Source organism: Macaca fascicularis, chromosome 9 (genome assembly GCF_037993035.2).
Source record: "Macaca fascicularis isolate 582-1 chromosome 9, T2T-MFA8v1.1".
NCBI lineage: Eukaryota > Metazoa > Chordata > Mammalia > Primates > Cercopithecidae > Macaca > Macaca fascicularis.
The window spans coordinates 128,060,662-128,082,493 of record NC_088383.1 but is presented as its reverse complement, the minus strand read 5'-3'; the positions used below and the strand labels follow the sequence as shown (position 1 = coordinate 128,082,493).

Below are 21,832 nucleotides of genomic sequence, written 5' to 3'. Positions count from 1 at the left end.
ATAATTGTGGCATAGCTTTAGAAGTCAAAAATAAATGTAACTTAGTAAAAAGTTGGTAATGAGTTGGGGAATTGAAATAGCCGTTTAAAAAAGTAAAGTTTAGACTCTTCTGTAGTGTACATAACTAATTTTAATTCTTCTGAATTTTTCAGAATTTCTTGAGGTTGGCAAAAAGCAGCCTGCTCTGGACGTTCTTTATGATGTTATGAAAAGTAAAAAACATAGAACATGGCAAAAGATACACGAACCAATTATGTTGAAATACTTGGAACTTTGCGTGGATCTTCGCAAGAGCCACTTGGCAAAGGAGGGGTTGTACCAGTATAAGAACATTTGTCAACAGGTACAAACAGAACTGGGTTGTATATATATATATATATATATATATATATATATATATATATATATATATTTTTTTTTTTTTTTTTTTTTTTTTTTTTTTTTTTGAGACGGAGTCTCGCTCTGTCGCCCAGGCTGGAGTGTAGTGGCCAGATCTCAGCTCACTGCAAGCTCCGCCTCCCGGGTTTACGCCATTCTCCCGCCTCAGCCTCCCGAGTAGCTGGGACTACAGGCGCCCGCCACCTCGCCCGGCTAAGTTTTTGTATTTTTTAGTAGAGACGGGGTTTCACCGTGTCAGCCAGGATGGTCTCGATCTCCTGACCTCGTGATCCGCCCGTCTCGGCCTCCCAAAGTGCTGGGATTACAGGCTTGAGCCACGGGTTGTATATTTTTAACAAATGCTTTTAGTAATCTGCAGGAGAGCTTACCTTTCAAAGTTAATATATTGTATTTCTCTTAAAATTTGCCTTTAAAACATCTTATGTTTCAATGGAAAAATAAGTTCTGAAGAGTTTTTGTATTTTTGGATTAGGTGAACATAAAATCTCTGGAGGATGTTGTTAGGGCATATTTGAAAATGGCAGAGGAAAAAACTGAAGCTGCTAAAGAAGAATCTCAGCAGATGGTCTTAGATATAGAAGATCTGGATAATATTCAAACTCCTGAGAGGTATGTGGGTTAGACCTCTAATAAATGCTTTAATAGTTAACTTAGTATTTTCCTTTACATGGGTCTTCATTTCCTTTTGAAGTAGATGTTTATCAGAAAAAAATGCAAATCTTCGAAGTTTTAAATGCATAGTAACCAATAAATTTATGTAGGTAACAAAAATTCATAGAAGTGGAAAATGACGGCCGTAAGATAGAAGGGCAAATACTAATTTAAACGATCATAATGCCGATTGGGAATTCAGGGAGTGGTTAGTGACACCTTTGCAGTGTGTACAAAGTTGTGGGAAGAATTTGCACTGTTTTCCGATGAACATTGTTGGTTTTGGTTTTTAATCACATGGCAAAGTAGGAAACTGTCTAAAATTGTTTTCAACATTTTTTTCTGTCTTTGTAGTGTTCTCCTAAGTGCTGTAAGTGGTGAAGACACTCAGGATCGTACTGACAGATTACTTTTAACTCCATGGGTTAAATTCCTGTGGGAGTCTTACAGGCAGTGTTTGGACCTTCTTAGAAACAATTCTAGAGTAGAGCGCCTTTATCATGATATTGCCCAGCAAGGTAAGATGAGAAGATCAAATCTGAGTGAAGTGCTTTGAAATTGAGGAGTAAATTTTCTGAAAAGTGCTTAAAATGAACTAGTTTTTATCCTTATTGAAATGTTGGCATTCACATGATATTAAATGACTGCGGCCGGATGTGGTGGCTCACACCTGTAATCCCAGCACTTTGGGAGGTCAAGGTGGGTAGATCACTTGAGGTCAGGAGTTCAAGAGCGGCCTGGCCAACATGGTGAAACCCCTTCTCTACTAAAAATACAAAAAATTTAGCCGGGCATTGTGGTAATCCCAGCTACTCAGGAGGCTGAGGTGGGAGGATTGCTTAAACCCAGGAGGCGGAGGTTGCGGTGAGCCAGGATGGCACCGCTGCACTCTAGCCTTGGTAACAGCAAGACTCCGTCTCAAAAAAAAAAACAAAAAACAAAAAAAAAAACAAAAAACAAAACCAAAATGACTAAGGGATTTGTTTTGCTCGTTAAAGGAGTTTTGTGTGAATTGTATTTTATTGATACCTGAAAAATTTTTTTTCTTTTTACACAAATATCAGTAACAATGAAAGACATTTTAAAGTCCTTTTGGAATTCTCCATGTGACTGAAAAAATAAACTTTTCCTTTTTTTTTTTAGTAAACTTGAATCCTCTACTTTGGGTTTTTTTAAAATTTATTTTTATTTTTTAAAAAAGAACTGGGATTTTGCATTGTTGCCCAGGCTGGTCTCAGACTTCTGGACTCAAGTGATCCTCTTGCTTTGGCCTCCCAAAGTGCTGAGATTACAGCTCTGCCCAGCCTGAATTTTCACTTTAACACAAGTAAATTTGGACTTTTTGGCGGCTGTTGATACAAATATTAACTTGAAGTTAAACTGGATCTCTGTTTTAGGTCTGTTAAAATAGACATACTGTTTTTAAGGGGAAAGGAAATCTAAAAAATAATCCAGTATCGCATATGTGACAGTAAAAAAATTAACGTGTCCATTTAAATGACAGGGAACAAATAGTTCATCCATCTGTAATCAGTTGAAATTAGGTTACTATAAGCCCTCAATTTGTATTATGTAGTTTTAATTAGTACAGAACCTTGTTGCTTTCCATGTAAGTTAGATATCAAAGTTCATTATATTTCAGACTAGATTATTTTTACTCTTAGGATTTAAAGTGGTGGGTCTTTGAAAGGTGACTCTTAGATCTAAATTTTAGTTTCCCGTTTGTAAACTCTGCCAGCACCACATTTTAGTTCTAGGCAAGGACCGATGATTATGTTTTTGGTTTTGTTAGGGTTCACTCAAAAGATAGTCTAGATGAAATAAGTTGATTTTCATTGCATCACAAAGACTAATGATGAGTTTGATGAGTCCCGTTAAAATAACTGATTTTAATGTGTGAAGTAAAACCTAGTCAAATATTTAAATAGATAGTGGAAGATACCTAATATATTTTACAATTATGCTTATAGCTTTCAAATTCTGCCTCCAATACACGCGTAAGGCTGAATTCCGTAAACTGTGTGACAATTTGAGAATGCACTTATCGCAGATTCAGCGCCACCATAACCAAAGTACGGCAATCAATCTTAATAATCCAGAGAGCCAGTCCATGCATTTGGAAACCAGACTTGTTCAGTTGGACAGTGCTATCAGCATGGAATTGTGGCAGGTATGTTGGACCTATTAGCTTTTCTTTCTAGAAATAATAGTCTGTGTTATTTTTCTCCCCCCTTAATGAATAGCTTCATCTTGGTATGCATTGGTTAATTTCAGTAGATAAGGTAAGGAATTAAAGTTGCCTGATGGGCTGGGAAAAGTTCTGAACAAGAAATCTCAGAATATTTTGTTTCTAGTTGCCTTCTATGAATTGTGGACCAAACCGTATAATCTCTTTCAGACGCAAGTTTCTTGATGTACAAAACAAGACATTGCCACTGCTGCTCGAAGTGTGGTTTCATGACTGGTGTCATTTGTGAACTGTCTGGTCTGTGATGAAATAAGTATAGCATAGAGAAGCATATGCAAAGTTTCTTAGTTGCAATTTTATTGTAAATTTTTTGTGTGTTTACTCTGATAAAAAGTGAACTTTTTCTGTTTCATTTTTGTGGTAATTTTGTATTTTATATTCTTCGGTAAGAGGTTAGAAAAAAAAAAAGAATCCTTTACTAATTGTTGGAGAAGCGCTGCTGTAGATTATTCTAGATTTCTTAGTAGTGCTTTAGCTGACTGTCTTGCATTGGAGATCTTGGTGGTGGTAGGAAGTTAGTCCTCACCTGGCCCTTTTTCTCTAAGAATCCTCCAAAAACATTCTATATAATTTTGTAGTCATGTGACCTTGAAGTCTTTTGTATATTTGATGGACAATATTTGATTGAAATTATAGAGGAAGAAACTAAAGATTGGGAGTCTTTGAGCCCAGTGAAAGTGTGATTCGATGTCTTGTTCTTGCCCATGTTTCCTTTTCTATAGGGACACCCATCTTAAAATACTACCTGTAGAAGATGAGTAAACATGCTCCATTATAGAAAAAAATGCATAAATTAAAAGAAGAGACATATTCATCCATTATCTTATCACTCAGAAATAACCTGTTGTATGTCTTTCTAGATTTTTTTCTTTATATTGTCCCAAGTGATGGGATAATATGCCGATATTTTCTTGAGTCTGCTCTGTCTACTTTCCAATATTTCCTAAAGAACTTTTAAAAAGTTTAAGGAGTTAGTGTTTTTGTAATTGTGGCAGTTTTCTAAAATAGATATTATACATGAGTAAAGAGAACCACACAAAGGTATTTTATTTGCTATTTTTATGTTTTCTGTGTTGTAGGTTTCATAGAAATTTGAATTAGATTTTTTTCATGTTATAGAATGCAATGACTTTAATTTGTACTACTAATTTTAGGAAGCATTCAAAGCTGTGGAAGATATTCATGGGCTATTCTCCTTGTCTAAAAAACCACCTAAACCTCAGTTGATGGCAAATTACTATAACAAAGTCTCAACTGTGTTTTGGAAATCTGGAAATGCTCTTTTTCATGCATCTACACTCCATCGTCTTTACCATCTCTCTAGAGAAATGAGAAAGAATCTTACACAAGATGAGATGCAAAGGTAAGAATGTTATACTTGGATAATGTTGAAATTTTGTAACAAATACCTGTTATATGACATGGTATATTCTAGGCCATGGTTTCTCAGCCTCTGCACTGCTGACATTTTGGGTTAGATAATTCTCAGTCGTGGGGCTGTCCTGTGTACTGCAGGTTGTTTAGCAGCATCTCCAGCTTCTCCCCATTAGATGCTAGTAGCAACCACCCCCAGTTGTGACAATTATAGACGTCTCAAGACGTTGCCCTTCCTGAACAGTATTCTTGGACTTTAGTAGTTGGTCTTGAACTCCTCACCTCAGGCGATAAGTAATTCCACTAAAAGCCCAATTGAGAAATTTGAATATTAGCAAAAACACGTTTAACGGATGAGCTTTCTATCCACATACAGGTATTTAGAGTCTATTCTTAGAACAGATAGAAAATTAAGAAAAACCCTTTTTTCTTTTCTTTTTTTTTTTTCTTTGGTGAGACGGAGTCTTGCTTTGTTGCCCAGGCCGGAGTGCAGTGGCGCGATCTTGGCTCACTGCATCCTCTGCCTCCCATGTTAAAGCGATTCTTCTGGCTCAGTCTCTGGAGTAGCTGGGATTACAGGCACCCACCACCATGCCTGGCTAATTTTTGCATTTTTAGTAGAGACGGAGTTTTACCATATTCGAGGCTGGCCTCGAACTTCTGACCTCATGATCCACCTGCCCCCACCTCTCAAAAGTGCTGGGATTACAGGTGTGAGCCACTGCACCCAACTTTTTTTTTCCTCTTGAGACAGAAGCCTTCGCTCTTGTTGCACAGGCTAGAGTGCAGTGGTGCGATCTCACTCCACCTCCTGGGTTCAAATAATTCTCCTGCCTCAGCCTCGCGAGCAGCTGGGATTTTAGGTGTGCACCACCATGCCCAGCTAATTTTTTGTATTTTTGGTAGAGATGGGATTTCATGATGTTGGCCAGGCTGTCCTCAAACTCCTGTCCTCAGGTGATCCTCCTGGCTCGGCCTCCCAAAGTGCTGGGATTACAGGTGTGAACCACCATGCCCAGCAAGGTAAATACAAGTCATTTTTTTCCTGATTGCAAAATATTAACTGTAGAATATATGGGACATATTTATTCTTATATAAATACATATGAATGTAAAAAGAAGGGTCTGTAACCCAACAACCTACAGACCATTTTTTCCTCGTGCTCCACACGTTCAGAGAAACTTCTGTAGCAACAAACTACAGAAATGAGCCCTGACGGCATAGTCTTCCATTTTATTATTTATAACATTACATATAACCTGTTTCTTGTCACTTAAAAAAAAATACATTTCTGGCTGGGCGCAGTGACTCATGCCTGTAATCCCAGCACTTTTCGGAGGCTGAGGTGGATGGATCACTTGAGGTTAGGAGTTCAAGACCAGCCTGGCCAACATGGCAAAACCCTGTCTCTACTAAAAATACAAAAATCAGCTGGGTGTGGTGGCACACGCCTGTAATCCTAGCTACTCGGGAGGCTGAGGCCAGAGAATGGCTTGAACCTGGGAGGTGTAGGTTGTGGTCAGCTGAGATTGTGCCACTGCACTCCAGCCTGGACGATAGAGCAAGACTCCGTCTCAAAAAAAAAAAAAAAAAAAAGCGATTGAACTTACATAACACACATACCACCTGTTTTCTTGTATTGGTAGACCAATTATTTTGTTATCCAGTAGAATTGTGTACAGCAAATTGTCTTTCTTATGTAAAACTATTTTAGAGCAATTCATGGGACCAATTAAATGAGTCCCGCTAGTATATTTTCTTTCTTTCTCTCCTTTGTTCTCTTTTTCTTTGCTTTCTGATACGGTCTTTCTTTCCTTTCTAATAGGATCTTGCTTCCTTGCTCAGGCTGGAGTGTAGTGGTGTGTTGTAGCTCGCCGCATGCATCCTCGAACTCCTGGGCTCAGGCGATTCTTCCACCTCAGCCTTCTGAGTAGCAGAGACTACAGGCGAACGCGCCACCACGTCCAGCTAATGTTTAATTTTTTTTGTGGAGACGGTCTCGTTATGTTGCCCAGGCTGGTCTCAAAGCTTCTGGTCTCAAGTGATCTACCTGCCTTAGGCCCCCAATGTGTTGGGATTTATAGGCATGAGCCACTGTACCTGGCCACTAGTATACTTTCTTAGAAACTCTTGAGGATGGTGTCCATTATGGCATCCACTGTCACTTATGTAATTCACATCCTTTTTTTTGAGACAGAATTTCGCTCCCGTTGCCCAAGCTGGAGTGCAATGGCGTGATACCGGCTCGCTGCAACCTCCGCCTCCTGGGTTCAAGCGCTTCTCCTGCCTCAGTCTCCCAAGTAGCTGGGATTACAGGCGCCAGCCATCACGCCTGGCTAATTTTTTTTGTAATTTTTTTTTTTTTTTGTATTTTTAGTAGAAACAGGGTTTTACCATGTTAGCCAGGCTGGTCTTGATGACCTCAGGTGATCCACCTGCCTCGGCCTTCCAAAGTGCTGGGATTACAGGCGTGAGCCACTGTGCCTGGCCCACATCTGTTTGTTTTAAGGGAAAACATGTTCTTCCAGACACATAGCTTGCTTTCAGAGAGAACTATAATAATAGCATTAGGCTGTCTAGCTGTTAGTACATTATTTGGTTTAATCTTTGCAATAGCCTTATGACTCAGAAAATTGAGTATCTTGCCTAAGGTCACAGTCTTGGAAATGGCGAAGGGGAAATGCTAGCCCTTCAGCTCCAGGGCTCACAGGGTTTGGGGTCCTGCCATGCTCTGAATGCAGCCTGACTTCTTGTTTTCCAGGGATGTGAAAAATTAGCTCCTTGTTTTTGTCTGCCCATCTCCCTCACTACCATAATAGTGTTCACTTGTGATTCTTACAATTTTTTTCTCCCTTATTGCCACTTATTTCCTTAGGGTTTTTTTTTTTTTTTTTTTTTGAGATAGTCTTACTCTGCTGCCCAGGCTGGAGTGCAGTGGTGCAATCTTGGCTCACTGCACGCTCCGTGGGTTTCAAGTGATTCTCCTGCCTCAGCCTCCTGAGTAGCTGGGATTACAGGCGCCTGTCACCGTGTCTGGCTAATTTTTGTATTTTTAGTAGAGATGGGGTTTCACCATGTTGTCCAGGCTGGTCTGGAACTCCTGACCTCAGGTGATCCGCCCGCCTCGGCCTCCCAAAGTGCTGGGATTATAGGTGTGAGCCACTGCGCCTAGTTATTTCCTTAGTTTTTAAACCTGCCTTAATTTTGTAAGGAAATCTGAGGTATATGAATATGCCTTTTCTGCCATTTAATCGCAATCTTTCTGAAGCTAGAAAACACTGACAGTACCGAGTGGATAGATGAAGTTCTGATTCTCTAAGTATTCATTTAAACACAGTCCATTTCTCTTACTCCCGTGCTTTGATGGAATAATATTTATGAATATTGTGCACCGTGGTGATGTACACGTTCTGTCACTAGCACGCCTTAAGATGAAAGAGAAGTGCTTTTCCGCTTATCAAGTATCATTTATAAGCCTAACAGATTGAAAACTTTGTTCTCCATAGAATGTCTACTAGAGTCCTTTTAGCCACTCTTTCCATCCCTATTACTCCTGAGCGTACGGATATTGCTCGACTTCTGGATATGGATGGCATTATAGTTGAAAAACAGCGTCGCCTTGCAACACTACTAGGTCTTCAAGCCCCACCGACACGAATTGGCCTTATTAATGATATGGTTAGTATTAATTTGAGGATTTTTATAGCTTTGGGCAGAAAACTTTATGGTCAGGTTTAATAACTCATGATTAAATACTAGGAATTCTGATTCAGTGCCGAGGGTTCTGATGTATGGACGGGGAAGCACTGGCGTCAGTCACTGTTCAGTTGAGGCAGTTCCGTCCCAGTAGGTGAGCGGGGGTTAAATTATTGGGAGTTTTGGTGTAGCAGGACTTGGGTTGGCTCTGGGGAATACTGTGGGCCAGTCAGTGAGAGAAAAAGTAATGATGGGCAAGAAGGGTCATGGCTTATTTCATGGGAGCTCTAGGAAAACTAATTAAACTGTGTGTGGGAAATATGAAGAGGCTAGGGGTATTAGTATGTTCTCGCACTGCTATAAAGAGATACCCGAGGCCGGGTGTGGTGGCTTATGCCTGTAATCCTAGCACTTTGGGAGGCTGAGGTATGTGGATCACCTGAGGTCAGGAATTTAAGACCAGCCTGGCAAAAACGGCGAAACCTGGTCTCTACTAAAAATACAAAAACTTAGCTGGGCGTAGTGGCGCACACCTGTAATCCCAGCTCCGCAGGAGGCTGAGTCAGGAGAATTGCTGGAACCTGGGAGGTGGAGGTTGCAATGAGCTGAGATCGTGCCGCTGCACTCCAGCCTGGGTGACAGAGTGAGACTCCTTCTCAAACAGACAAAGAAATAAACAAACAAGAAATACCCGAGACTGGGTAATTTATAAAGAAAAGAGGTTTAATTGGCTCATGGTTCTACAGGCTGTATAGGAAGTATAGTGGCTTCTGCATCTGGGGAGACCTCAGGAAAATTACCGCCATGGTGGAAGGGGAACGGGAAGCAGGTATGGCTTATATGGCTGGAGCAGGAGAAGGAGAGAGAGGGGGAAGGTACCACACATTTTTTTTTTTTTTTTTTTTGAGACGGAGTCTCGCTCTTTCGCCCAGCCCAGGCTGGAGTGCAGTGGCGCGATCTCGGCTCACTGCAAGCTCCGCCTCCCGGGTTCACGCCATTCTCCTGCCTCAGCCTCCCGAGTAGCTGGGACTACAGGCGCCCACAGCCGCGCCCGGCTAATTTTTTGTATTTTTAGTAGAGACGGGGTTTCACCGTGGTCTCGATCTCCTGACCTTGTGATCCGCCCGCCTCGGCCTCCCAAAGTGCTGGGATTACAGGCATGAGCCACCGCGCCCGGCCGGTACCACACATTTTTAAACAACCAGATCTTGAGAGAACTCTTAATCATGAGGATGGGCCTAGGGGGATGGTGTTAAATCATTAGAAACTGCCCCCATGATTTAGTCACCTCCCACCAGGCCACACTCCAACATTGGAGATTACAGTTGAACACGAGATTTGGGTGAGTACACAGATCCAAACCATATCAGTAGGGGAGAAGGTAAGGTAGACTTACCTTCAGTGTCTGATGTTCAGTGTCTGAACAACTAAAATATTTTCAACGTTTTTCTCTTAAACTTTCATTTTATGTTATTAAATAGTATGGACTTAATTAGGGTTATTCAGTGAAATTGTATGTGAAATACTTTTTAAAATGCAGATTTCTAGGTTTTACCTAGCAAATATAATACAAAAGTTTTAGAGTGTGGAGCCTAAGATGTGGTGGTGGTGGTGGTGGTGTTTTTGAGACGAGGTCTAACTCTGTTGCTCAGGCTGGGGTGCGGTGGTGCGATTTCAGCTCACTGTAACCACGACCTCCCAGGTTCAAGTGATTCTCCTACCTCAGCCTCCCCAGTAGCTGGAATTACAGGCGCACACCACTACAGTGGTTTTTTATATTTTTGGTAGAGATGGGGTTTTGCCACGTTGGCTAGGCTGGTCTGGAACTCCTGGCCTCAAGTGATCCACCCCCCCTTGACTTCCCTAAGTGCTAGGATTATGGGTGTGAGCCACCACACTGGCCAGATTTGTGTGTCTTTTCATTGTTTCACATTGATGGAATTTTCCATTCAGTGGAAATTTGTTGAGTGCCTGTTATGTGCCTAGCAAGTGAAACTGAAGGGAGAAGTTGTATTCTAGGGGAGCTTAAATTCTAGGGATTCTCATTGAAACAGTCTGACTTGGTTATTAGAGTCACCTCCAGTAGATTACTTTGGGATAAGAGAAGGAGGGTTAAGTATTAGAGAAAAGTATTAAGGAAAAATCAGCTTGGCTGTATGTTTACCAAGAATGGAGTTCAAATCATTAACAGTCCCTAATTCATGAATATAGCAATTAAATAAAAAAGATAATGGCAAGCTCTCTCAGATATTTTAAAAATGTGTTCTGAGGAATCACCTATATTCACTCTGGTAAAAGCTAGATAAAAGGCCTAAATTTTCTGCAATAGTCAATTTAAGTAAGAACAAATAGGTTTTCTAGATAGTGGCATTTTTCTTTTATGACATAGTAATGCAGATTTGCTTTGCAGTTAACTTTTGCGAAGAGTTCCTGCAGAGCAGCTTTTTTTCTACTTTGTATGCCTCCATGTTTTTCTCTGCTGCCGCTGCCCACAGAGTTCAACTGTTTATGGGATAGATGCAGGACTCAGTGTAATAAAGCAATAGCAGTGTCTTGGGGAAGAGGTTTCATTAGCAAATAAAACATTTGCTAATACAAAATTGGCTTCTAATTTTTAAAGCTGAAGAAATGTGCCACACTGGAAGGATAATCCACGTCACCTTGCTGTTAAAGTTGATCTCGGCCAGGCGTGGTAGCTCACATCTTTAATCCTAGCACTTTGGGAGGCCAAGGCGGGTGGATCACTTCAGGTCAGGAGTTCGAAACCAGCTTGGCCACTGTGGTGAAACCACATCTCTACTAAAAATACAAAAAAAAAAAAAAATTAGCTGGGCATGGCGGTGCGTGCGTGTAATCCCAGTTACTCGGGAGGCTGAGGCAGGAGAATCGCTTGAACCTGGGAGGTAGAGGTTGCAGTGAGCTGAGATCGTGCCACTGCACTCTAGCCTGGGTGACAGACCGAGACTCCATCTCAAAAAAAAAAAAAAAGATGTTCTCTTAGACTTAGATTTAATATACTGCAATATGTTGTCCCAGAAGCGAAAGACCTTTACAATTGTCCGGAAGTAGAATTTAAGCCACTAAAGGTCTGTGAGCAAGTCAATCAGTGATCACTCATGGGTAGCACTGGACCGGCAGCTAGGGCGTCTAGATTAGGGTCCTCATTGGGCCCATAGAGTGTAAACTTTTAGGAGGATACCCGTTAGTGTCACGTGAATGGATTAGCTGACTGCCAAGAGGCATTTATCAACTTCTTGAGTTGACCATATATCCAAGGTCAATACCTGAGCGTTAGGCTTCCATCACCAAATTTGTGAGACAGAGTGATTCCCTTATCTCAGGAAAAGACTCAAACATTCCTAAGAGTGACTTTTAAATCAGAAAGTAAACCAATTGTGTATTTTAGTGAGAAATATAATTTAGTAGATTATGGCAACCTTTCACATTCCCTATTTGGAAGGGGAGCTACATGAATAATCTAAAATAACTTGATAGGAATGAAATTAGAGCTGTTAAATTTTTTTTTTTTTCCTCTTAAAGGTAGATTCCAAGTTAGGGAATTTTATTTGTATGCATTATACCACACCTTATTGCAGTCAAGATAAATGGATGCTTATAAGGGGGAAGTGTTAGAATGGTGTCAGTCTTGTACCCATTTTACATTAGAGTTAACCTTAGCCCTGAGTGCTCACGTGTGTGGGCGCCCTCCTGACTTGGGGATGTGATCTGCCAACGTTTGCCTCGGTTTTGTTACCCACTCTCTATGGGTGCACACTTCTGTGCTTTGCTCTGTCTCAGCAGTTATTCTGTCCTTGGGTTAACAGTTCCTAAAAAATGACATATTCCATGGTAAAATTGAAGTCTATATAAATGGGGTGATATGTGAAATTCTTTTTCTCACCGTTATGTCTGTGAGATTTATTCATGTGTTCTATGTAGTTGTTCTTTTTTGAGCATTTTTGTTTATTTTATGAACACAGCACTATCCTATTGATGAGTATGTGAATTCTCCCCAGTTTGGAGCTATTAGAAATAGTGCTGTCGTGATTATTTTTGTGTGACAATGTATATAAAAGTAAAATTCCGGTATTTTCCTTGTTATTGGTAATAAAATATTCCATTGACCACAGTAGTTGTCTTTGTGAATATTTAATTGGTTGTGGTTGTGTTTTTTAGAGTTTCCTTTTTGCATACCTGTGGGGCTTTTCACTGTAGGTTAGTGTGCATAGCGTGGGGCAAGAGACCCAGCATAGTTGTACTTTGGATTCATTTTTGGTAAATTTAGAGGAGATTGAGGCTTGGTGATTTTTTAAATCGTTTTCCAGATTTCCAATGCTATCATTTATACTAAGTTCAGAATTTTAGTTGGAAAATTTCCTTTGGCAGTTACATCTTTTGTTTTGCTTACTGTAGGTCAGATTTAATGTACTACAATATGTTGTCCCAGAAGTGAAAGACCTTTACAATTGGCTTGAAGTGGAATTTAACCCATTAAAACTCTGTGAGCGAGTCACAAAGGTAAGCCTTTGTATTTTAGTTTTGGTTGTTACCACACAGTTGGCCTTATTGCAGTTTTGGGTTGTATTGATACTTGTTAAGAGAGAAGTTTTGTCCTATGTGTTGGAATTCAGGGCACATTTCATTGTCTTTTTTCTTTATTTCAAGAGGAAAGATATTTCTGATGTGCTAAACAAACATTTGGAGGTTAATTAGCAGCATGACTAATTTAGTCATTGCTGCCAGTCACCTTCAAACAAGTATCAGTAGCTTCATGATACATTTTGTATTTCTTTGCATTGGATGATGTTTTTGTATATTAAAAAAACTGAAAGAGTTTTAGATGTTTTAGTATCTATTATGTAGAAAGTATGATTCTCTTTCAACTTAATGAATTTTATAGGTTCTAAATTGGGTTAGGGAACAACCTGAAAAGGAACCGGAATTGCAACAGTATGTGCCACAACTGCAAAACAACACCATCCTCCGCCTTCTGCAGCAGGTAAAAATAAAGTGTTTTGTGGAAGAACTAGAATTTCCTTGATTGTATGTGCTCATCATGAAACTAAAAACTGGAAAAATCTAGACCTGCCTAGGAAGTGAGAACCTCCCCATGTTCTGCCCCTGCCAAAAATTAGTCTATTTATTAATTTGAAAATCAGAGTTATTATATTCACGTATTTTGTAATGCACTTTTTTTTTTTTTGGTCAAACACTGTCTTTGGGCATTTTTCCTTGTTAGTAATGTACGGGCTACCTTATTCCATTTAAGGTACCGTGGTGTATTTATTCAGACTCTCTTGATGAAAACCTATATTATTAGATTTTTTTTTTCTTGTTAGAAGTCTTGTAGCATTGATCATCTTTCATACACGTATCTTTGCACACTTCTATTACTTTCCGTGGCATAAGAAGTGGAATTAGTCATAGTGTTTATGGATTTAAAGCTTTAATAGCTATTCAGAAGCCTGGATTAATATATCCTCCCACTGTGAGTGAATAAGACAGCCTTTTCATTTATTTTAGTCCAGGGGCTTAAGTAAGTGCTCCCATTTTGTTTTCCATTTGTTTCATTTGGGAAGGAGGGCCTTTTATTATATTTTCATCTCAGTATTTGTGCACATGTCATTGACCTGCTTTCTTCTGTATATGTGAGCAGTGTTATTTCTTATGTGCTATACAAATAATTGAAGGCTAATTAGCAGTATAACTATAAAAAGTAATGCTGCCAGTCTCCTTCAGACAAAAATTCTATAAGAAGTGTTTAAATATATTCGGTAAGTAGCAGGTTTTTAGGCTTTTTTGTTTTACGACAACTAGGATTTGAAAAGATTATAGGTTTGAGAATAGTATGGTAATGGTTCTCAAAGCATGGGGTTTAGAGTTGATAGTCTGGGATTAGCATTCTGGCTTTGACAATGTACTGCTAACATAAATTCTCTGGCATAATTTCTACTTCCCATGACTGTCATGAGATTGCACATAAAAAGTGCTGAATAAATAGTGACTCGTGTTATTAACCCTATGTTTTCTATGCAGGTGTCACAGATTTATCAGAGCATTGAGTTTTCTCGTTTGACTTCTCTGGTTCCTTTCGTTGATGCTTTCCAACTGGAACGGGCCATAGTAGACGCAGCCAGGCATTGCGACTTGCAGGTAGGTATGTGCTGTAAGGAGATAGGAGAAGGCCCTTGAGGACTAGAAAAACACGTATCTTTTGTTTCTCGGCTTTTGGTACAGTGATACCATTTTAAAGTTTACTGAGTGAACTTTTCCAGCTTTTGTATATGACGTTCTTCTGTTACTTTTTGACTTCATGCTTACTTATGGATTTAACCATTGATAATTTAATTTTTAAGGTTCGTATTGATCACACTTCTCGGACCCTGAGTTTTGGATCTGATTTGAATTATGCTACTCGAGAAGATGCTCCGATTGGTCCTCATTTGCAAAGCATGCCTTCAGAGCAGATAAGAAATCAGCTGACAGCCATGTCCTCAGTACTTGCAAAAGCACTTGAAGTCATTAAACCAGCTCATATACTGGTATGCATCTTCCCGGGGAAATAAATCCCAGAAGTTTTGAGGGACTCTTGGGCCATGTCTTTCACAAAGAGGTTTGAGACAATATCTGAGAGAAGGGATTTATGATATATTTCCTATAGAATTGTACTTGGTAGTTTTGTTATTTGATCAAATACACAAATCATTGAGCTTTCTTCTGTCGAACAAAATACTTCTCTGTGTAGGTAATGTAAAAGTGTGGATTATGTTACAGAAACAGCAGAGTAGACATAGGATTCCTCAAATAGTGAAGTACAGTGAGTGGATTTTTCCCTGCTGCTTCTTTCTTTCTTTCTTTCTGTCTGTCTGTCTGTCTGTCTGTCTGTCTGTCTGTCTTTTTTTGTTGTTGTTGTTGTTGTTTGAGATGGAGTCTCACTCTGTCACCCATGCTGGAGTGCAGTGACACCATCTCGGCTCACTGCAGTGTCCACCTCCTGAGTTCAAGCAATTCTTGTGCCTCAGCCTCCTGTGTAGCTGGGACTACAGGCACGTGCCACGTGCCCAGCTAATGTTTTGTATTCTTGGTAGAGATGGAGTTTCACCATGTTGGCCATGCTGGTCTCAAAACTCCTGGCCTCAAGTGATCCACCCACCTTGGCCTCCCAAAAGTGCTGGGATTACAGGCGTGAGCCACTACCTGTAACAAGTTATTTCTTGTTTGTGAGCTCTGTTAATGAACACCTAAGGTAGGTTTGGTGCAGTGAAAAGTTGTCTTAGCTAGGAGAGCTTCTTTAGCTGCGTCATTGCTATTAAAAGACTGAGTAGGAGCAACACCATAGCATTTGATACTGAAAACAAACAGCTTGAATAGTGTCATCTTCCATTATCAAATGCAGATACATAGAAAATGCATCAGGATTATTTTGTAATTTCTTTAATGTCTAATACCAGAGGATGTTAATTTTGGTCATTTAAAAAAATTCATTTGGTTTTGAAGCAAGAGAAAGAAGAACAGCATCAGTTGGCTGTTACTGCATACCTTAAAAATTCACGAAAAGAGCACCAGCGAATCCTGGCTCGCCGCCAGACAATTGAGGAAAGAAAAGAGCGCCTTGAGAGTCTGAATATTCAGCGTGAGAAAGAAGAATTGGAACAGAGGGAAGCTGAACTCCAGAAAGTACGGAAGGCTGAGGAAGAGAGGCTGCGCCAGGAAGCGAAGGAGAGAGAGAAGGAGCGTATCTTACAGGAACATGAACAAATCAAAAAGAAAACTGTTCGAGAGCGTTTGGAGCAGATCAAGAAAACAGAACTGGGTGCCAAAGCATTCAAAGATATTGACATTGAAGTATGTAGCATTTTAGTCATTAAAAAGCTAGTTTTATCCAGGTATTTTGTACTCTTAGAACCATAGTCCTGTACCATTTGTTGGCTTGTTGAGTTATTTCCCACATTTTGGTACAGCTGGTCATGACTAAATCTGTGAGTAAGCATATGTTTATTGCTCTGGGAAGTTTTGTGTTTGTTTTTTTGAGACGGAGTCTCTTGTTGCCCAGGCTGGAGTGCAGTGATGTGATCTCGGCTCACTGCAACTTCAAGTGATTCTCCTGCCTCAATCTCCCAAGTAGCTGGCATTGCAGGCACCTGCCACCACACCCAGCTAATTTTTTGTATTTTTAGTAGAGACAGCTTTTCACCATGATGGCCAAGCTGGTCTCGAACTCCTGACCTCAGGTGACCTGCCTGCCTCAGCCTCCCAAAGGGCTGGGATTACAGGAGTGAGTCACCGCACCCGGCCTGCTCTGTGCAGTTTTAACTACTATATATTAATCACAGAACAGGTTGCATATCCCTTACCTACAATGCTTGAGAGCAGATACCTTTCAGATTTTGGATTTTTTTGGATTTTGGAATATTTGCATGTATATATAATGAGATATTTTGGGGATTGGAGTAAAGTCTAAACACGAAATTAATTTGTTTTATAAGACTTTTTTTTTTTTTCTTTGTGGGAGACAGTCTCACTCTGTTGCCCAGGTTGGAGTACAGTGGTATGATATTGGCTCACTGCAACTTCTGCCTCCCAGGTTCAAGCAATTCTCTAGCCTCTGCCTCCCAAGTAGCCAGGATTATAGGGGTGTGCCACCACGCCTGGCTAGGTTTTGTATTTTTTGTAGAGATAGGGTTTCACCATGTTGGCCTGGCTGGTCTTCAGCTCCTGACCTCAAGTGATCTACCTGCCTCAGCCTCCCAAATTGCTGGGATTACAGGTGCGACGCACCACACAAGGCCTGTTTCATAGACATCTTATACACGTAGCCTGAAAGTAATTTTATACACTATTTTACATAATTTTGTGCGTGAAACAAAGTTTTAATGCATTTTTACTGACCTGTCACCTGGGTCAGTTGTGGAATTTTACACTTGTGGCACCATGTTGGTGGTCAGAAAGCTTTAAAATTTGTAGCATTTCAGATTTTGGGTTTTCTCATTAGATTTGCTTACCCTGTTTAGTAGAATGTGGGTAGATGTAGGTTGGAGGAGTGAGAAAAAGATGTATGGATAATTTTTTCCTTGTGGTCAAGTGGAAATAAGGCTATTGTATGATGTTTTTACATTTCCTAAATTATCATCCATTGTAACAATGAAAGCAATTTAGGATTTTATTCTAGAAAGCAGTGAGTTATGTTAGGCATTGCTTGTTTATCCTTGTTAACAATTGTGCATTTGTATTACCTTTTAGGACCTTGAGGAATTGGATCCAGATTTTATCATGGCTAAACAGGTTGAACAACTGGAGAAAGAAAAGAAGGAACTTCAGGAACGCCTAAAGAATCAAGAAAAGAAGGTAAATGAAAGGATTGGTAAACCTTTAACATACCAAGTTAAGAGATTTTTAAAAACTACCTGTGTTATCGTGTCATTCAGATTGACTATTTTGAAAGAGCCAAACGTTTGGAAGAAATTCCTTTGATAAAGAGCGCTTACGAGGAACAGAGAATTAAAGACATGGATCTGTGGGAGCAACAAGAGGAAGAAAGAGTAAGTTTTTAATTTAATTGTAATATTTTTAGATTATAATTAAATCCTCTGCCAGTGATGGAACCAAGCATTCAGAATTGCTTTATTTTGTATTCTTCTGCTAGAAATGGTGCTCTAATGGCTGCCTATGAACAGATTGGTAGAAAGATGGAACATTTCACGATAGAGATTACAAATGAAACTTGGAAAACAAAGGACAACTGAAAAGCCCATTTTACAAAAAACTGCTTTATGTACACTTTAAATGGGTAAATTGTATGGCATGTTTATACAACTCATAGTTTTCAGTTTACTTGCAGAATTGTGCAGCCATCTCCACAATCTAATTTTAAAACATATCTCAAAAAGAAGTTCTAAACCATTAGCAATAGTCATCCCTATTCTTTCCTACCACCCCAGCCCTAGGCAACTGCTAAACTACTCCTTTAGATTTGCTGCTTCTGGACATTTTATATAAATGGAATTGTGTACTATGTGGTCTTGTGACTAAACAGGTCATTCCATAGTTTTGTTATAGTGTATATTATATTTACTTGATACAAAAGCAGGGTTTACAAATGCTTATGGCACCAAATATGTAGTAAAAGTGAGTGAACAGATCTGGTTTAAAAAAGTAACCATAAGCAGGAGACAAACATCTGTGTAGAATGTAATAGAATGCAGCCTTTTCTTGGTTTTATCTGAATGTTGTCACCTGGAGATTAATGGACCTAGGATTGCCAGCTCTTCCCATTTTTTCAGGAGAAGTTGGAATTTTTGTGATAATTCTCTTAACATATAAATATTAAAAACTAATTAGAAAAGTGCTGCAGACCAAATTGGGTTATTTGGAGCCTTCCGTTTTTTCACATAGGGCAGAAAGGAAATAGCCATATATCATCTTGCATTGATTAAAATGCCTTTAAAAATTAAACCATGGTGTTTGGTGTTACCATGTCATATTTATTATTTTATTTTATTATATATAGGCAAACCTCGTTTTATTGTGCTTCACTTTATTGTGCTTTTGTGTTGTTACCCAGGCAGGTCTCACAGTCCTGGGCTCAAGCGAATCTCCTGGCTGGGCCTCCCAAAGTGCTGTGATTATGGGTGTGAGCCACCATGCCTCCTCCAGCCCCCCTATATTACTATTTTTATTCTTATTTTTTCTTTTACATATTAAAAGTTTGTAGTAACCTTGTATTGAGCAAGTCTGTTGACACCATTTTTCCAACAGCGTGTGTTCATTTCATGTCTCTGTCACATTTTGGTAATTCTCAAAGTATTTCATACTTTTTCATTATTATATTTGTTATAGTGATCAGTGATCTTTGATGTTACTGTTGTAATTATTTTGGGGTGCCACGAACCACACTCATATAAGGCGGAGAACTTAATCTGTAAATGTTGTGTCTCTTCTGACTGTTCTACTGACTGGCCATTCCCTGACTATCTCTCCCTGTCCTTGAGCCTTCCTATTATTCCCTGAGACATTTATATATATATATATATATATATATATATATATATTTATTCATTCGAGACAGAGTTTCATTCTGTTGCCCAGGCTGGAGTGCAGTGGTGCAGTCTTGGCGCACTGCAACCTCTGCCCCCCAGGATCAAGTGATTCTCCGTCCTCAACATCCCAAGTGTGTTTTCAGTGGAGACGGGGTCACCATGTTGGCTGGGCTGGTCTTGAGCTGCTGACCTCAAGTGTTCCGCCCGCCTCAGCCTCCCAAAGTGCTGGGATTATAGGCGTGAGCCACTATATGCTTGGCTCCTGAGACATAATATTGAAATTAGGCTAATTAACAATCCCACAATGGCTTTTAAGTGTTCGAGTGAATAGAAGAGTTGCCTGTCTCTCACTTTAAATCAAATGCTAGAAATGATTAAGCTTAGTGAGGAAGGCATGTTGAAAGCTAGGCCTCTTGAACTAATCAAGTTGTGAATGCAAAGGAAAAGTTCTTGAAATTAAAAATGCTACTCCTGGCCGGGCGCGGTGGCTCAAGCCTGTAATCCCAGCACTTTGGGAGGCCGAGGCGGGCGGATCACAAGGTCAGGAGATCGAGACCACAGTGAAACCCCGTCTCTACTAAAAATACAAAAAATTAGCCGGGCGTGGTGGCGGGCGCCTGTAGTCCCAGCTACTCAGGAGGCTGAGGCAGGAGAATGGCGGGAACCCGGGAGGCGGAGCTTGCAGTGAGCCGAGATCGCGCCACTGCACTCCAGCCTGGGCAACAGCGTGAGACTCCGTCTCAAAAAAAAAAAAAAAAAATTAAAAAAAAATAAATAAAAAATAAAAATGCTACTCCAGTGAACACATAAACAGTGAGAAAGTGAAACAGCCTTTATTGCTGATATGGAAAAAGTGTCATTGGTCTGGATCAAACCAGCCACAACATTCCCTTCAGCCAAGCCTAATCCAGAGCAAGGCTCTAACGCTCAACAGTTAATACTACAAAGGCTGAGAGCGGTTAGAAAGCTGCAAAAGGCGGGGCCCGGTGGCTCACGTCTGTAATCTCAGGACTTTGGGAGGTCAAGGTGGGCGGATCACTTGAGGTTAGGAGTTTGAGACCAGCCTGGCCAACATGGTAAGACCCCATCTCAACTAAAAATACAAACATTAGCCGGGCGTGGTGGCGGACACCTGTAATCCCAGACACTCAGGAGGCTGAGGCAGGAGAATTGCATGAACCTGGGAGGCAGAGGTTTCAGTGAGCTGAGATTGCGCCACTACACTCCAGCCTGGGCAACCGAGGGAGACTCTGTATCAATAAATGTATAAATATATATCTATATATATAAATAAATAAGGGAAGCTGCAGAAAGAAAGTATGAAGCTAGCAAAAGTTGGTTCATAAGGTTTAAGGAAAACTGTTTTTATAACATGAGAGTACAATGTGAAGCAGCAAGTGCTGATGGAGGAGCTACAGCAAGTTATTCAGAAGATTTCGCTGAGATAGTTGATGAAGGTGGCTACACTGAACAAGAGATTTTCTTGCTGTTTTGAGAGACAGGATCTTGCTGTATCACCCAGGCTGGAGTGCAGTGGCGCGACCTCAGCTCCCTACAACGTCTACCCCCTGGACTCAAGTGCCAACTTCAGCCTCCTGAGTAGCTGGGACCACAGGCGTGAACCACCATGCCAGCATTTTTTTTTTTTTTGTATTTTTAGTGGAGATGGGGTTTCGCCAGGCTTCCCAGGCTGGTCTCAAACTCTGGAAGTCAAGCAGTTCGCCTGCCTCAGCCTCCCAAAGTGTTGGGATTACAGGGGTCAGCCATGGTGCCCAGCCAATAGATTTTCAGGGTAGATGAAACGACCTTCTGTTGGAAGAAGATGGCCAACTAGGTCTTTCATATGTAGAGAGAAGGCAGTGCCGAGCTTCAGAGCATTGAAGGGTATGCTCACTGTTTAGGGGTTAATGCAGCTGCTAACTGGAAGTTGAGGCCAATTCTCATCATTCCAAAAATCCTAGGGTCCGTAAGAATTATGCTGCATCTACCCTTTCTGTGGTCTGTGCATGAAAGAACAAAGTCTGAATGACAGCATATCTGTTAATAGCATGGTTTGCTGAATATTTTAAGCCCCCTGTTGAGACCTACTGCTCAAAAAAAGAAAGAGTTTTCAGAATATTGCTGCTCATTGACAATGCATCTGATCATATGACAGCTCTGATGGGGATGTATAAAAGAGATTAATGTTTGTATTCATGCCTGTTAACACAGTATGCATTCTGCACCCCATAGATCTATGAATAACTTTTGTCTTTTGAGTCTTATTATTTAAGAAATATATTTCATAAGACTGTAGCTGCCATAGTGATTCCTTTGATGGATCTGGGCAAAGTACATTGCAAACCTGCTGGAAGGAATTCTTCATTCCAGATGCCATTAAGACCATTTGTGATTTGTGGGAGGAGGTCAAAATATCAACATTAGCAA

The 21,832-nt window shown here is 40.2% G+C and overlaps 1 protein-coding gene and 2 non-coding genes across 3 annotated transcripts in view; all 3 read left to right on the top strand.

Annotated features, from left to right (window-relative positions):
• The window catches only part of EIF3A (eukaryotic translation initiation factor 3 subunit A), a 49,399-nt gene that overhangs the window by 8,547 nt on the left and 19,020 nt on the right, over positions 1 to 21,832 (top strand). Inside the window, exons 2-14 of the mRNA XM_045361620.3 lie at positions 153 to 343; positions 872 to 1,008; positions 1,405 to 1,568; positions 3,021 to 3,220; positions 4,453 to 4,661; positions 8,180 to 8,351; positions 12,783 to 12,887; positions 13,270 to 13,368; positions 14,406 to 14,522; positions 14,726 to 14,911; positions 15,867 to 16,214; positions 17,610 to 17,714; positions 17,795 to 17,908. Coding sequence (XP_045217555.1) covers positions 153 to 343; positions 872 to 1,008; positions 1,405 to 1,568; positions 3,021 to 3,220; positions 4,453 to 4,661; positions 8,180 to 8,351; positions 12,783 to 12,887; positions 13,270 to 13,368; positions 14,406 to 14,522; positions 14,726 to 14,911; positions 15,867 to 16,214; positions 17,610 to 17,714; positions 17,795 to 17,908 — 2,147 coding nt within the window. The remainder of the gene's footprint in view (positions 1 to 152; positions 344 to 871; positions 1,009 to 1,404; positions 1,569 to 3,020; positions 3,221 to 4,452; positions 4,662 to 8,179; positions 8,352 to 12,782; positions 12,888 to 13,269; positions 13,369 to 14,405; positions 14,523 to 14,725; positions 14,912 to 15,866; positions 16,215 to 17,609; positions 17,715 to 17,794; positions 17,909 to 21,832) is intronic.
• LOC123567000 (small nucleolar RNA SNORA19) lies at positions 13,000 to 13,128 on the top strand. Its single transcript, XR_006689711.2, has one exon. It is a non-coding gene; the product is annotated as a small nucleolar RNA SNORA19 (small nucleolar RNA).
• Positions 13,983 to 14,114, top strand: LOC123566999 (small nucleolar RNA SNORA19). Its single transcript, XR_006689710.1, has one exon. It is a non-coding gene; the product is annotated as a small nucleolar RNA SNORA19 (small nucleolar RNA).